Source organism: Cicer arietinum, chromosome 3, assembly GCF_000331145.2.
Source record: "Cicer arietinum cultivar CDC Frontier isolate Library 1 chromosome 3, Cicar.CDCFrontier_v2.0, whole genome shotgun sequence".
NCBI classification, from domain to species: domain Eukaryota; kingdom Viridiplantae; phylum Streptophyta; class Magnoliopsida; order Fabales; family Fabaceae; genus Cicer; species Cicer arietinum.
Window position 1 is genome coordinate 12,066,890 of NC_021162.2, and position 17,402 is coordinate 12,084,291.

The following is a 17,402-nucleotide window of genomic DNA, read 5'->3' on the forward strand; positions in this document are numbered from 1 at the left end:
TTAAGGTATAACAATAAATTAGGGTGTTACAATTCTACCCCTCTTAGAAGAATTTCGTCCTCGAAATTTAGGAAAAACTATGACCAAACTATCATCTAACTTAACATCTCCATGTGTTTTTAGGATTTCTAAAATTTAAACTTAGTTCCTATCGAATACAAGAAATATATATACCAAGAACTTTATAATTCTTATCAAGGTTAATATCTTAAACTAACTAGTGTTTGAAAGACTAACTCACTATACACTTCAAAATGTAACGATACACTACTTTAAAATATGAATATGAACATCACATTTATCTCTAGTAAACCAGAATTCACTCCTCATATGCTCTCTCCAATTATAGCACATAAACTCATATTCTTCAATTACCTCATCTACTTTTAACAACCTATATCGTACACGATTACATACACTTGCACTACTATACTCCTACGTGGTCAAATCACAGGTTAGTCCAGCTCTTACCGAATCTAAACCCCCATACATCAACTGCATATGGACAATGCTCTAGTCTTTTCACACAACAACTACAAGTACCATTTATCTCAAACTCCATTTACATGCATTGTTCATATCTTTATAAGTTCGACGATTATATTCTTAAAACTTCACATTATCTATTATATAAGGTTTGACATGGTCACTAAAACAAGAATGAAATCAACTAATCAAGGTTAACTTTTAAGGTCTCACGACTACTTACCTTAAACTTTATCACAAAACAATGAAATTAAATCAATAAAACTAAAATGGGATCAATGTTACTTCTTAATGATAAGGTGATACACAAGTTGATACGCATAAAACACAAACATTTATATAATAATTACGTCTTGAAATTATGAAACTATTATGAGTCAAATAATGATTAGAAAAAGTAAAAGTATTTTATCACATAAATTGTAAATAGTTCAGCAATTCATAATTTCATATATTCATTTAAATATAATATGAAAAATTGCTTTACAAGATAAATTGACATGGTAAAATGAAATAGCTAGCGAAGTGTGCATGTCACATTTAATAGTTTCAATCATGGAGGAAATAACATAGCTACTATATAATTTAGATAATAAGGGAGAACATATAAATTTATAGAATATTAATTTACTATATGCAATCAAATAAAATGGAAAATATTCTTAAAGTATCTATATTTCAAAATAAACATCAGCTCCCTCTCTCTCTGTTTTTTTTTTTCACACAATTATAAAGATAGGAACAATATTGAAATTTAACTTTATCTCAAAAACCTGAGCATGGCTAAGTTGCACTATTAGCGCATTAATTTAAATAAACTAAATATATAGAACAATTATTAAATAAATAAAATATAAAATATGATTAATACAAGTATAAAGTATATAAAAAAAATATTGATCCATTCAATAAATTTCGTCTTCACAGTTTATTTTCACTCCGAGCATCATAACTATTTAATCTTCTTACTTAGCTCCTTTAACAATTTGAGATTCCAAAAAATCCTAACTTAAGCTTTGGTGTCCTATTCAATATAACCAAATACCTTTGCAGTTTCTAGCAAAATTAGTTCACAAATCAGAAAAATAAAACGTGGGTCTACCTGAAATAGAATGATCACTAATATTAATTTTTTTCCATTCGATCAACAACACTCAATATAATTTTATATGTACCAGTCTCTTACAAGCTAAGAATCAAGTTCATACTTTCTTCAAATAGAGAAAATTTTCTTACCAATATGATTGATATTAGTTTTAGCTCCTAAGAATCAACGCTATGCCCTTCCCCTTTTTTTTCTTTAATTTTGTTTTTCTAACTTGCAAGTATGACTCACATGATTTCATATACCTATAATAAAATAATCTCAACTCCACTAGTTCAAGCTATTATCGTTACTATGGTTTTCACGTTGGACTCAACAAGGACCATACTCATAAACCTTTAAGGTAAGAATTATTAGTTCATGTTCCTTCCACTAATCTTAATTTAAGGGTATCTATTTATCTAATATATTACACAATTACATGCCTTAAACTTGAACACATCACAAGCTTCACCAAGATCAACAATACTAAAATGGGACAAGTCTAACTTTCTAGTGATAATGTCACACATAGGTAAATACACATAACACTCATGAAGTATAAAAATATCATGACAATCTTACTTCTATGACCCTACTAAAATTTCATTTCTATAAATAACTCCAAAAGAGTCATTCCTATAACACATCTATCAACCACATATCAATCTTAACTCCCTTGCCATACTCAAATATCCTTGCAAGTATTTATTACCCATTCAATGTCGACTACCAAATACTTTTAAGATCACAACTTAACTCTTCCTAAACTTCTCGAGTCAAAACAAACTAAGACCCTCACGCACGATCCATTAAGCCACTCAACTACTCACTGTATAATTTTTTTTTACTAGGATCATCTAAGCCTTGCACTTCCTATTTCGACTACTTATTAAAATAACCCAACATATTTATTTACAAAAAAAAACACTTAACTTTAATATCTTCCTAAGAACTTTAACCTAAAATCAACAAAGCAAGACATTGAAAACAATGAACATCTCCATCGTAACAGTTAATACTCTTACAAGTTAATAAACACGAGGAAAGTATAGATAGTGTTAGGCATATGAAAACATAGCTACTCTTACAAAAATTAAAACAAGTAAAACTTGACTACCAATGACTTCGACATTTTTTGTTGCAACACCATTTTTCCATCAATCAATGATCTCAACCAATCTAAAATTGGTATCCTACACTTAAACAGAATGAAAACATAGAGGCAAAAATAATCCACATGAAATACCCCAAAAATACGTTTGCAAACCAAAAGCACAACAAATTGCTCTCTTAGAACAAAGTCATTGCATAGTAATAGTAAAAAAAAAATCATCAACTAACGAAGTAAGTACGTAAGCACAATGGACATATGACCTATGGTCTGATTGGACAGCCCTGCTCTGATACCACTAATGTGACACCCTAAACTCCAAATAAAAAAAATTTTATTTTCATATTTTTAAATTTAAGAGAATAATGCTTTAAGGGTCTCCCAGTCTTTGATTTCATTTGGACTTTTCGGGCCATTTTCGTACCACATGACAAAAATGGACATAAATCCATATTTTCGGACCAAACGACAGCTAGTGTTTGAAATCTGACGCGGAACCCGAAACACAGTTATAAATTTAAAAGAAGAATGCTATAAGGGTCTCTCGGTAATTGATTTCATCTGGACTTTTCGGGCAAATTTCGTCCTACCCGACAAAAATGGACTGAAATCTGTATTTTCAGACCATCCGACGACTAGTGTTTGAAATCTGACGCGGAACCTGAAACACAGTTATAAATTTATGAGAAGAATTCTATAGGGGTCTCCTAGTCCTCGATTTCATCCGGACTATTCGTGTGATTTTCGTACCACCCGATAAAAATTGACTGAAATCCATATCCTCGGACCAGACGATGGCTAGTGTTTGAAATCTAATGTGCAACCCGATACACAGTTAAAAACTTAGGAGAAAAATGCTACAACGTTCTCCCAGTCCTCATTTATAACTGGACTATTTAGGTGAATTTCATACCACCCAACAATAATGGACCGGAATCCGTATTTTTGGACCAGACGATGGCAAGTGTTTCAAATCTGACACAGAACCTGAAACACAGTTATAAATTTTGGAGAAGAATTCTATAAGGGTCTCCCAGTCCTCGATTTCATCTGGACTTTTCAAGCAAATTTCGTACCACCCGACAAAAATGGACCGAAATTCATATTTTCGGACCAGAGGATGGTTAGTGTTTGAAATATGAAGCGGAACCTGAAACAATGTTATAAATTTAGGAGAACATGGCTATATGGGTCTCCCAGTCGTCGATTGCATCTTGATTTTTCGGGCGATATTAGTACCACCCGACAAAAAATGGACAACAATCTGTATTTTTAGACAGGGCGATGGCTAGTGTTTCAAATCTGACGTGGAACCGGAAACACATAAATTTTGGAGAAGAATTATATAAGGGTCTCCCAGTCCCCGATTTCATCTGGACTCTTCGGGCGAATTTCGTACCACCCGACAAAAATGAACCGAAATTCGTATTTTCGGGCTAGAGGATGGCTAGTGTTTGAAATCTGACGTGGAACCCAAAACGCAGTTATAAATTTAGGAGAACAAAGCTATAGGGGTCTTCCAATCGTCGATTTCATATGGATTTTTCGTGCGATTTTCATACCACCCGACAAAAAATAAACCAAAATCCGTATTTTTTGACCAGACAATGGCTAGTGTTTGAAATCTAACACGGAACCCGATAGATAGTTATAAATTTAGGAGAAATGCTTCAACGGTCTCTAGGTCCTCGATTACATCTGGACTTTTTGGTCGATTTTCATACCATCCGACAAAAATGGACCAAAATCCGTATTTTCGGACCAAACGATTTCTACTGATGGAAATCTCACGTGGCAAAACACAATTATAAATTTAAGAGAAGAATGTTATAAGGGTCTCTAGGTCCTTGATTTCATATGGACTTTTCGGGTGATTTTCTAACCACCCGATATAAATGGACCGAAATCCATATTTTCAGACCGGACAATGGCTAGTGTTTGAAATATGATGCAGAACCCGGAAAACAATTATAAATTTAGAAGAAGAATACTACAAGGGTCTTTCGGTCCTCGATTTTATCTTGACTTTTCGGGCAATTTTCGTACCACCTAACAAAAATGGACCGAAATTTGTAACTTTGGTCCAAACGGTGGTGAATGTTTCAAATCTAACGCGGAACCTAAAACACAGTTATAAATTTTGGAGAAGAATTCTATCAGGGTCTCTGGGTCCTCAATTTCATCTGTACTTTCCAGGTATTTTTCTAACCACCTGATAAAAATGGATCGAAATTCGTATTTTTAGACCAAACGATGGCTAGTGTTTGAAATATGATGATGAACCTGAAACACATTTATAAATTTAGACGAAGAATACTATAAGGGTATCTCGGCCTTCGATTTCATCTGGACCTTTCGGGCGATTTTCGAACCACCTGACCAAAATTGACTGAAATCCGTGTTTTCGTACCAGACGATGGCTAGTGTTTCAAATCTGATGCGAAACCCGTAACACAATTATAAGTTTTGGAGAAAAATTCTATACGGGTCTCTCAATCCTCGATTGTATCTGGACTTTATATTTCGAACCACCCGACAAAAATGGACTAAAATCCGTATTTTTGGACCAAACGGTGGCTAATGTTTCAAATCTGACGAGGAACCTGAAACACAATTATAAATTTTGGAGCGAATTTTGTAACACCGGACAAAAATGGACTTTTCAAGCGAATTTTGTAACACCGGACAAAAATGGACTGAACTCCGTATATTCGTACTAGAGGATGGCTAGTGTTTGAAATCTGAAGCGGATCCGGAAACAAAAATATAAATTTTGGAGAACAATGCTATATGGGTCTCCCAGTCGTGGATTTCATTTGGATTTTTCGGACGATTTTCGTACCTCCCGACAAAAAATGGACCGAAATCCGTATTTTCAGACCAGACGATGGCTAGTGTTTGAAATTTAACTCGGAACCCGATACACAATAATAAATTTAGGAGCGAAAGCTGCAACCGTCTCTCGGTCCTCGATTACATCTGGTCTTTTTGGGCGATATTAGTACCACCCGACAAAAATGGACCGAAATCTGTATTTTTGGACCAAACGATGGCTACTGATGGAAATATGACACAACACCCAAAACACAGTTATAAATTTAGGAGAAGAATGCTATAAGGGTCTCTAGGTCCTCGATTTCATATGGATTTTTCTGGTGATTTTATAACCACCCGACATAAATTGACCGAAATCCATATTTTCAGGCCAAACGATGGCTAGTGTTTGAAATTTAAAACGGAACACAAAACACAGTTATAAATTTAGGAGAAAAATGCTACAATGGTCTCTCGGTCCTTGATTACATGGGACTTTTTGGATGATTTTCGTTCCACCTGACAAAAATGGATCGAAATCGTATTTTCGGACCAGACTATGGCTTGTGTTTCAAATCTGATGCGGAACCTGAAACACATTTATTAATTTTGGAGAAGAATTCTATAAGGGTCTTCTGGTCCTCGATTTCATCTGGACTTTTCAGACAAATTTCGTACCATCCGTATTTTCGGACCAGAGGATGGCTAGTGTTTGAAATCTGACGCGGAACCTGAAACAATGTTATACGGGTCTCCCAGTTGTCGATTTCTACTGGATTTTTCGTGCAATTTTCGTACCACGTGACAAAAAAGAGATCAAAATCCGTATTTTTGGACTACACAACGGCTAGTGTTTGAAATCTAACGCATAACTCGAAACACAGTTATAAATTTAGGAGAAAAATACTACAAGGATCCCTTGGTCCATCAAATTCATCTGAACTTTTCAGGTAATTTTTCAGACCAGACGGTGGGTAGTGTTTGAAATTTGACGCGGAACCCAAATGACAGTTACAAATTTAAGAGAAGAATACTATAAGGGTCTTTCGGTCCTCGATTTCATCTGTTTAAAATCTGACGCGAAAACCGAAACAATGTTATAAATTTAGGAGAACAATGCTACATGGGTCTCCTAGTTGTCGATTTCAATTGGATTTTACACGACGACTAGTGTTTGAAATCTAACACATAACCTGAAACACAATTATAAATTTAGGAGAAGAATACTACAAGGATCCCTTGGTCCATCAAATTCATCTGAACTTTTCAGGTAATTTTTCAGACCAGACGGTGGGTAGTGTTTGAAATTTGACGCGGAACCCAAATGACAGTTACAAATTTAAGAGAAGAATACTATAAGGGTCTTTCGGTCCTCGATTTCATCTGTTTAAAATCTGACGCGAAAACCGAAACAATGTTATAAATTTAGGAGAACAATGCTACATGGGTCTCCTAGTTGTCGATTTCAATTGGATTTTTCGGGCGATTTTCGTACCTCGTGACTAAAAAGATACCAAAATCCGTATTGTTGGACCAGACGATTATGGATGGGAATAGGCTAGGCCGTCCGTCAGGGGCCTACGGCCTGGCCTGCCCTGTTTAATAAAAAGGCCATGCTCAAGCTGTTTTTAAAGCCTATTTAATTAAATAGGCCAGGCTCGGGCTTATAAAAAAGCCTATTAGGCCTGACATGCCAGCTTGTATATATATATATATATATATATATATATATATATATATATATATATATATATATATATATATATATATATATACTTTTTATATTTTTTTGAGTTTGTTTGAGAGGATTTGTTTAGAGGTAATAATTTGAGTTTGTTTGAGAGTATTTGTTTGACAGATAATAATATGTGCGTTTCAATGAAAAATTTATCTTAATATTATTTATTTGTTACCTTTATATTTTATAAAAATGAATACTAGTTATCTGTTATCTTCATATATATTAATAGTATTTAAAACTTGAAAACCCTAATTGTTTATTATTATTATTGAATATGAGTTTGTTTGAGAGGATTTGTTTAGAGGTAATAATTTGAGTTTGTTTGAGAGTATTTTTTTGACAGATAATAATAGGTGCGTTTCAATGAAAAATTTATTTTTTAAACCGAAATTCATATTTTAGGGTTTAAAGGGTGTTTGTTTCTGGTTTTTTTAAAAATCATTCTGTTTAGAAAAATCATTTTTTGTTTAATATATATATATATATGTGTGTGTGTGTGTGTAAATCGGTACGGGTAGGTATGGATAATTGTTTGAGAGCATAGTGAATGCGTTTGTTTCAAGAAAAAGTATATTCTTTTAAATCAAAAATCATTTTTTAGGGTTTAAAGGGTGTTTGTTTCATATTTTTAAAAAATCACTTTGTTAGAAAAATCCTTTTTTACTTAATATATATATACATATGTACATTGATATTGGTATGTAGCGAGCATCATGTAAATCGGTATGGGTAGCACATCATGTAAATTAGTATGGATAGAGCATCATGTAAATTGATATATGTATAAGGACTAATTTTTTTTATTAGTGTCTAATTTTTACTTATATGTTTATTTTTCATGATGATTTAAAAGGTGTTTGCTAGAAAAATCATTAAAAATTGTATACAAACAATTCCTTGATTTGTCAGTGCATGGTAGATTCATTGATTTAGCCATAAAGTCATGCATATCTTGCTGAATATGTTCATTATTATTAACCAATATATTATTATATAATTCTGCAGAATCTTTATAATCTATGGGAATTGGAATTTTCGGTAGTGCATAATCTTTATAATCTATGAGAATTGAAATATATTACAATATAATTATGCATTGCATAATTTTTATAATTCTGCAGTAAAACAATTATGTTGCCGTGATATTGTAATATGGGAATTGGAATTAAAAATCATTTTGTTTTTATTTAGAATTATTTCTTGAGTTTATCTACTTTGTATAATTATATAATATATTTTATTTTATCATTTTTATATTGTTCAGGAAATGTCTTCTCCCTTAGAAAGAAGTGAACGAATTTCATCTACTCATATGACTAATAATGAGGCCAGCGAACATATGTCTATAGATTCAACTCAAGTAGAAATTAACACACAAACAAATGAAAATGACACCGCTCTAGAAAACAGAAGTCCAATTGTTGGGAGAAAAAGGAAAAAACATCAGTTGTTTGGAATGATTTTGATGAGGTTGAAATCTCTAAAGGTGTGAAGAAAGCTGTTTGCAAATACTGTAAACTAAAAATGTCTACTGGAGGATCAGAAGCTAGCACTAGTCATTTGAAAAGACACACTAGAGGTTGCAATCAAAAGAAGTTGCCGACGGCTGCTGAAACAAGACAAGTCATCATTCCATTTCAGCCATCAAAGTCAAGTAACCCTTTTATTAGTACCGGTGTTAGATACTCTAATGAAAAGATGAGGGAAATAATTACAACTGCTATCATGGTTCACAAATATCCTTTTAGTGTTGTTGAGGATGATATTTGGATGTGGGGCTTTCAATATGCAAACCCAGATTTTCATAAAGTTACTCATAAAACAACAAGAAATGATTGTTTGGCAATATTTGATATGGAGAAGAAAATTTTGAAGAAATTTTTAGAAAATGTGAGCAAAATTAGTTTAACTACAGATATGTGGAAATCTAGCCATCAAGTAGTTGAATATATGGTTATCACATGACATTTTATTGATGCAGGATGGAATCTTCAAAAAAGAGTTTTGAGTTTTGTGAAAGTACCCCCTCCAAGGCGTGGTATTGATGTTGTTGATGCTATATATAAATGTTTGAAAACTTGGGGGATTGAAAATAAAGTTTTTTCCATATCTGTTGATAATGCTTCTTACAATGATTCATGCTTAAGATGTCTCAAAGATAATTTATCTCTAAGTAGTAAGTTCATCTTTGGTGACTCTTTGTTTCATGTTCGATGTTGTGCACACATATTGAATTTGTTAGTGCAAGACGGTCTTAGTAAAATTATTGTGCACACATATTGAATTTTTTAGTGCAAGACGGACTTAGTAAAATTAAGGATACCATTTTCAATATTCGTGAAAGTGTCAAATATGTTAACCACAATGATGCAAGACTAAAGGCATTTTGTGATGTGGTTGAGCAGAAGCGCTTGAAAGAAAGGAAACTCATCATTGATTGTCCAACAAGATGGAATTCAACTTTTAATATGTTGTCAACTGCTTTGAAATTTAAGATTGCTTTTGCAGCCTACAAAGAAAGGGAGCCTCATTATAATCACGCCCCTTCACTTGAAGAATGGAACAAAGTTGAGAAAGTTTGTAAACTGTTAGAAGTATTTAATGGTGCAACTCATGTGATCTCAGGTAGTTTATCAACTATTTATTTTTGTATTTTATTAGGTCACTTTATTATTATTTAAAGTGTTTAATATCACTACTATTTTAAATGTAGGTAGTGAGTATCCGACTGCAAATTTGTATTTAGCAGAAGTTTGGAAGGTTAAACAAATACTTGATAAGACTCATGAAGACGAAGATCTTTTTATGAAAGAAATGGTAGGTCCAATGAAAATAAAGTTTGACAAATACTGGGGGGAGTGTAATATGTTGATGGCTATTGCTAGTGTTTTGGATCCTAGGTGCAAATTTCATATGGTGTGTATATGTTTTCCCTTGATATATAAATCTAAAGAAGTTGTTGATGAGAATATAAAGAAGGTCATGAGTTCATTGGAAGAACTATATGATGAGTACCTAGCTTTATCTTTGGAAGAGTCTCCATCTCCGATTGTTAATTTGGATAGTAATAATTTATCATCCTCCCAAGAGAATGCTGCAATTATCACTGGATTTGACGAAATTCTGAGCATTTTGCGTAAAAATGAAACTGCGCCTCCAGTAAAATCAGAATTACAAGATTATCTTGATGAAGGTATTTATGTTCCTAAGACTAAATCTTTTTGTGCTTTGGACTGGTGGAGGAACAATAGCATGAAATATAAGATTTTGTCTAAGATGGCTGTTGATGTACTAGCTATTCCAATCTCAACTGTGGCATCTGAGTCCACATTTAGTGCAGGAGGTAGAGTTATTGATGAATTTCGATCTAAATTAAACGAAGAATCTGTTGAAGCTCTAATTTGTGGCGGAGATTGGTTTCGTCATAAGTATAATGTGAAGAAAAAATCAAAGGTTAATATTTTTTATCAAGTAGTATTTATTCATTTTTTTTTTAAATTTGCTCATTTATTTATTTATTACTTTTTAGTTAAGTGTCTAACATATATGTATTTTTTCTTTTGTTTTTGAAGGTTGATAAACAAGAGATACAAATCACCTTGAAGATTTGACATCATTTTTTTTTTTCATTCATTGAACTTTGAATGTGTTTTGTTGGATGATATGTGTAACTGTTTATGGAGTTCATTTGGTTTTATTTGTAATTTTTGAAGGACTTTTTAGAGTTTGTTAATTATGAATTCATTTTTTTTTTGTTTTATGGGAAGGTTGTTGCATTACAAACTTGTTAGTTATAATTTTATTAGATTTGATTATAATTTTATTAGTTTTCCTTGTATATAAAGGCCTAATTTAGCCTATTTAAAACAAAAATTTACAATATAAAATTTAAATATTTTAATGCGAATAAGGCTTTTAAAAAGGCTTACAGGCCAGACCATGATAGGCCATAGGCCAATCTCAGGCCGAAAAAAAAGCCTATGATAGGCCGTAGGCGAGGCTTAGGCCTAAAAAATTCATCGTAGGCCAGGCTCAAGCCTTTCAAAGCCTGGCATGGCCTATTCCCACCCCTATAGATGATGGCTAGTGTTTGAAATCTAACACAGAACCCAAAACACAAGTATAAATTTAGGAGAAGAATACTACAAGGGTTGCCCGGTCCTCGAATTCATCTGAACTTTTCGGGCGATTTTCGTACCACTAGACAAAAATGAACCTAAATCCATATTTTCACATCAGACGGTGGCTAGTGTTTGAAATCTGACGCAAAACCCAAAAGTCAGTTATAAATTTAGGAGAAGAATAGTATAAGGGTCTTTCGGTCCTCGATTTCATCGGTAATTTTTTGGTGATTTTCGTATCACTCGACAAAAATTGACCGAAATCCGTGTTTCCTGACCTGACATTGGCTAGTGTTTAAAATCTGTTGCAGAACCCAAAATACAGTTTTAAATTTAGGAGAAGAATTCTACAAGGGTCCCAGTTTTCAATTACATATGGACTTTTCTGGCGATTTTCGTACCAATCGACAAAAATGGATCGAAATCCCTATTTTCATACCAAACGATGGCTAGCGTTTCAAATCTGATGTGAAACCCCAAACATAGTTATAAATTTAGGAGACGAATACTATAAGGGTCTCTCGGTCCTCTATTTCCTATGGACTTTTCGGGTGATTTTCTAACCACCCGACAAAAATGGACTGTAATCCATATTTTCATACCAAACAATGGCTAGTGTTTGAAATATGATGCGGAACCCGAAACACAATTATAAATTGAGGAGAAGAATATTGTAAAGGTCTCTCGGTCATCGATTTCGTCTAGACGTTTCGGGGGATTTTCACACCACAAGACAAAAAAGAACTGAAATCCGTATTTTCGGCCCAGACGATGGCTATTGTTTGAAATCTGACACGGAACCCAATACATAGTTATAAATTTAGAAGAATAATGCTACAAGGGTCTCTTGATCTTAGAATTTCATCTTGACATTTCGGGCGATTTTCGTTTCACCAGATAAAAATAGAGCGAAATCTGTATTTTGAATCCAACGATGGCTAGTCTTCGAAATCTAACACGAAACTTGAATACTAGTTATAAATTTAGGAGAAGAATGCTATAAGGGTCTCACAGTCCTAGATTTCATCAGGACTATTCAGGCGATTTTCGTACCACCAAACAAAAATTATTCGAAATCCATATTTTCGAACGAGACACTGGCTAGTGTTTGAAATCTAACGCGGAACTCAATACACAATTATAAATTTAGGAGAAAAATTCTATAAAGGTCTCCTGGTCCTCGATTTCATTTAGACTTTTCTAGCGAATTTCGTACCAACAGACACAAATGGACCGAAATCTGTATTTTCGGACCAGACGATGGTTAGCGTTTGAAATCTGACGTGGAACCCAAAACACAATTATAAATTTAGGAGAACAATGGTATATGGGTCTCCCAGTCGTCGATTTCGTTTGGGTTTCTCGAACGATTTTCGTACCACTCGACAAAAAATGTACCGAAATCCTTATTTTCAGACCAGACGATGGCTAGTGTTTAAAATTTAACGCAGAACCCTTTATACAGTTAAAAATTTAAGAGAAAAATGCTTGAACAGTCTCCCGGTCCTCGATTACATCTGGACTTTTCGGGAGATTTACGTACCACCAGATAAAAATTGACCGAAATCCATATTTTCAGGACCAGACGATGGCTACAATTGGAAATCTGATGCGGCACCCGAAACACAGTTATAAATTTAGGAGAAGTATACAATAAGGGTCGCCCGGTCCTTGAATTCATTAGGACTTTTCGGGCGATTTTCGTACCACCAGACAAAAATGGACAGAAATCTGTATTTTTTGACTAGACGATGACTAGTGTTTGAAATATAAAACGGAATCCTAAACACAATTATAAATTTAGGAAAAAAATGTTACAAGGGTCTCCCTGTCCTCAATTACATCTGGAATTTTCGGGCGATTTTCGTTCCACCCGACAAAAATGGACCAAAATCGTATTTTCCAACCAGACTATGGCTAGTGTTTCAAATCTGACGCGGAACCCTTAACAAACTTCTAAACTTTGGAGAAGAATTCTATAAGGGTCTCCCGTTCCTCGATTTCATCTGGACTTTTCGGGCGAATTTCGTACTACCAGACAAAAATGGACCGAAATCCGTATTTTCAGACTAGACGATGGCTAGTGTTTGAAATTTGACGCGGAACCTAAAACAATTTTATAAATTGAGGAGAAACATGTTACAAGGGTCTCCCGGTCCTTGATTACATCTGGACTTTACGGGCGATTTTCGTTCCACCTGACAAAAATGGACCGAAATCGTATTTTCAGACCAGACTATGGATACTGTTTCAAATCTGATTCGGAACCCGTAATACAGTTATAAATTTTCTTGAAGTTTTCTATAAAGGTCTCTTGGTCCTCAATTTCATTTGGACTTTTCTGGAAAATTCGGAACCACCCGACAAAAATGGACTGAAATCCGTATTTTCGAAATAGAGGATGGCTAGTGTTTGAAATCTGATGTGGAACCAGAAACAATGTTATAAATTTAGGAGAACAAAGCTATAGGGGTCTATTTAGGTCTCCCAGTCGTCGATTTCAACTGGATTTTTCGGGGGATTTTCGTAGGACGCGACAAAAAACAGATCGAAATCTGTATTTTTGGACCAAATGTTTGCTAGTGTTTGAAATCTAACGCAGAACCCGAAACAAAGTTATAAATTTAGGAGAAGAATACTACAAGGGTCGCCCGGTCCTCAAATTTACCTAAACTTTTTAGGCGATTTTCGTACCACTAGACAAAAATGGACCGAAATCCGTATTTTTAGACCAGACGGTGGCTAGTATTTGAAATCTGATGCGGAATCCAAGAGGCAGTTATAAATTTAGGAGAAGAATACTATAAGGGTCTCTCAATCCTCGATTTCATCTGAACTTTTCGGGTGATTTTCGTACCACACCACAAGAATTCACCGAAATCCATATTTTCAGACCAGACAATGGCTAGTGTTTGAAATATGATGTAGAACCCAAAAAAAATTTTAAATTTAGGAGAAGAATTCTACATGGGTCTCCCAGTCCTTGATTTCAGCTTGACTTTTCGGGCAATTTTTGTACCACCCGACAAAAATGGACTGAAATCCCTATTAACATACCAAACGATGGCTAGTGTTTGAAATCTGACGCGAAACCCGTAACGCAGTTATACTATAAAGGGGTCTCTCGGTCCTCGACTTCATCTGCACTTTTAGGGTGATTTTCTAACCACCCCATAAAAATGAACCGAAATCCATATTTTTAGATCAAACGATGGTTAGTGTTTGAAATATGATGCAGAACCCAAAAAAAAGTCTAGTCTTTTCGGGCAATTTTCAACCCCCGACAAAAAAGGACCGAAATCCGTATTTTGGGACTAGACAACTGCTAGTGTTTGAAATCTAACGCGGAACCCGAAATATAGTTTTAAATTTAGGAGAAAAATGCTACAAGGGTCTCCATGTCCTCGATTACATCTAGACTTTTCGGGTGATTTTCATACCCCACGAGAAAATAACCCAAAATAGAGTTATAAATTTAGGAGAATAATGCTACAAGGGTCTCCCGATCATCGATTTCATCTGGACTTTTCGAGCGATTTTCGTATCTGTAACATCCTAAATTTGATGATAAACTATTTTATTAATTAAATAGGATTTTAAATAATTAATTTGATGTTAATGTTATTATAAAATATATGTTAATAAACTTTGTGATTAATTTCCGTTATATAGGTGATTTTTATGAAGTGCTAGTTTTATATATACTAGATTACATGAGCGATATAAATAATAAAAATTATATTTTTTTTATTTGATATATTTTTTTAAAATAATAATAGTATTTAGTGTAATATATATTTTAAAGAAAAATATTTTATACGAACTTACGTGTATATACGCACATCTAATTAGTATATCATTCTTTTATGTGTTTGACAATTATTAAATGTGTACCTAATTATATTTATTTAATTCTAAATATATTTTATTTTAATTATTTACTTTATAAATAATTATATTGAGATAGTGGTAATATTGTGTTTGATTTTTTTTTTTATATACTTATTATGATATTGTGATTATATATATATATTTAGTATGACTTAGTAATTAATATAAAGTGTTGATTTTATACTTATTTATTTTATAATTTTGAATTTTCTCTAATGATGATAGTATCTTAATGTAAGTATTTTTTTTAAAAAAATATCATTAGGGTGATTATTTTGAATATGAGAGTATTGATTATTAATATATTTTAAAAGATTAATTACATTATTTTATAAAATATTAGTTTGAAAATATTAGCAAATTTTAGTAATTAAATTAGGTTAAAACAAAATGTTAAAACATTAGTTTTAGTAATTATTGATTTTATTTAAAAATAAATAAAGGGACCAATGGGTTTTACTAACCCTAATTGTTAATAAAATAAAACAACCAAAAAAAAAAAGGGGGATTGCACAGGCAGCTCTAAAACAAACACAATAACAACAGCCTATTATTTGGCACCGGTGATCCATAACTGTTCCAGAAAAATTTCTCCGTTTTCGTCCAAATTTCAAATTCGTTATTTTGCACTGTTCTTCTTCACCGTATGTCCGATTTGAGTGAAACCAACGCCAAAACGATCGTGTAAAAAGTGGCTATATTATCCAATGATTGGTTTTCTGATTTAGGATCGATTGAATGACAAAAAGTCAAAGAACAAAGATTGTTTTCCCAAGGAATCATACACATGTGTGAAAACGTCGAAATAAGGTAAGGGGTGAGAGAGCGTTTGAATTCATGAGTGCAATATATTGTGAGATGGACAGGAAAATCGTATTTCCCAACGATTCATCTGTGGCTCGCTACGTATGGCAGTAGCCCTTTGAGGGATAAATTAATTAATGTGAAAATATGGAAATTGTGAGATTAAAATATAGAATAGAAATATTTGTAGGGTGTTGATTGATTTAATTTGTTTGAATGTGTGGCATTTGATATTATTGTGATATTTGATTTAATTTCGTTAAATGTGTGACATTTGATATTATTGTGATATTTGATTTAATTTCGTTAAATGTGTGACATTTGATATTATTGTGATATTTGATTTAATTTCGTTAAATGTGTGACATTTGATATTATTGTGATATTTGATTTAATTTCGTTAAATGTGTGACATTTGATATTATTGTGATATTTGATTTAATTTCTTTAAATGTGTGGTGTGTGATATTATTGTGATATTGGTTGTTGAATTAATTTTATGCATATGTTTGATTAGATGAGTTTAAATGATGTTATAATAAAAATAGATGTGTTGTGATAATTATATGTAATGATGATAATGTATGATTAATAATGGTGATGTGATAAATTTGTGATGAATATATGTGTTGCTGTATGATTGATGATAGTGATTCTATAAATTGTGATGAGTTTATGTGATGATGAGGATGATGTGTGATTAAAGAAATTTTAATAACCCCATAGTTGATGAAATAATGGTGATTTCAACTTGTGTTTGAGATGACGGTTTTAATGGAGTATCATATACTGTGACACCCTAAACTCCAAAGTAATATATATAATAATTTATATCATATTTCTATAAAATTTGCAGCGGATAAAGAAAAATATGTTTCCAAGAAAATAAAAACATTAATTTTTAATTTAGGATATCACGTTTCTCAAAAATCAAAAGGAACACTTTAACTTCTTTACTCCATAGTGCAATCTCAATAAGTTTGAATTAAGTATAATTACTTGATTTAATTCTAAAAACCTACTAGTACTTATATGGTTTTCATACAAAAGTCGTTTCAAAATAAATAAGTAAAATACAAATTACAACCCTTATTCCCGGTATCACCTATCAGAGCGGGGTTCCTCCCAAACTTGAACTTCAAGACTTATTAACCTGTAACAACTGCGATTTCGCAAACGCAGGGCAAAGCCAGTCAAACACAAACAACGAAGGAGGTGAGTTTCAAAATCATGTTAATAGTATAATATAAGTAAGAAGAACACGCAACAATCATAATAGACCGTATCATAATCACATTACGATATATCAAAATATTTAAGTAAATAGTATCATATTACAACATCAAA

At 32.8% G+C, this 17,402-nt stretch overlaps 1 protein-coding gene across 1 annotated transcript; it reads left to right on the forward strand.

The window, feature by feature from the left end:
* Nucleotides 1-8,763: 8,763 nt before the first annotated feature.
* LOC105853025 (zinc finger BED domain-containing protein RICESLEEPER 2-like) lies at nt 8,764-10,850 on the forward strand. Its single transcript, XM_012720020.1, has 5 exons — nt 8,764-9,133; nt 9,221-9,415; nt 9,532-9,864; nt 9,953-10,692; nt 10,812-10,850. Exons 1-5 carry the CDS (start codon nt 8,764-8,766, stop codon nt 10,848-10,850), a joined length of 1,677 nt encoding a protein of 558 aa, XP_012575474.1.
* The last annotated feature ends 6,552 nt before the right edge of the window (nt 10,851-17,402 follow it).

Bases quoted from the DNA above. Each gene is read 5' to 3' on its own strand.
- LOC105853025 (XM_012720020.1), top strand. From the start codon at position 8,764: ATGTCTACTGGAGGATCAGAAGCTAGCACTAGTCATTTGAAAAGACAC. The intron at 9,134-9,220 runs GCAAAATTAGTT...TTATTGATGCAG, and splicing joins GAAATTTTTAGAAAATGTGA to GATGGAATCTTCAAAAAAGA. The intron at 10,693-10,811 runs GTTAATATTTTT...TTGTTTTTGAAG, and splicing joins ATGTGAAGAAAAAATCAAAG to GTTGATAAACAAGAGATACA.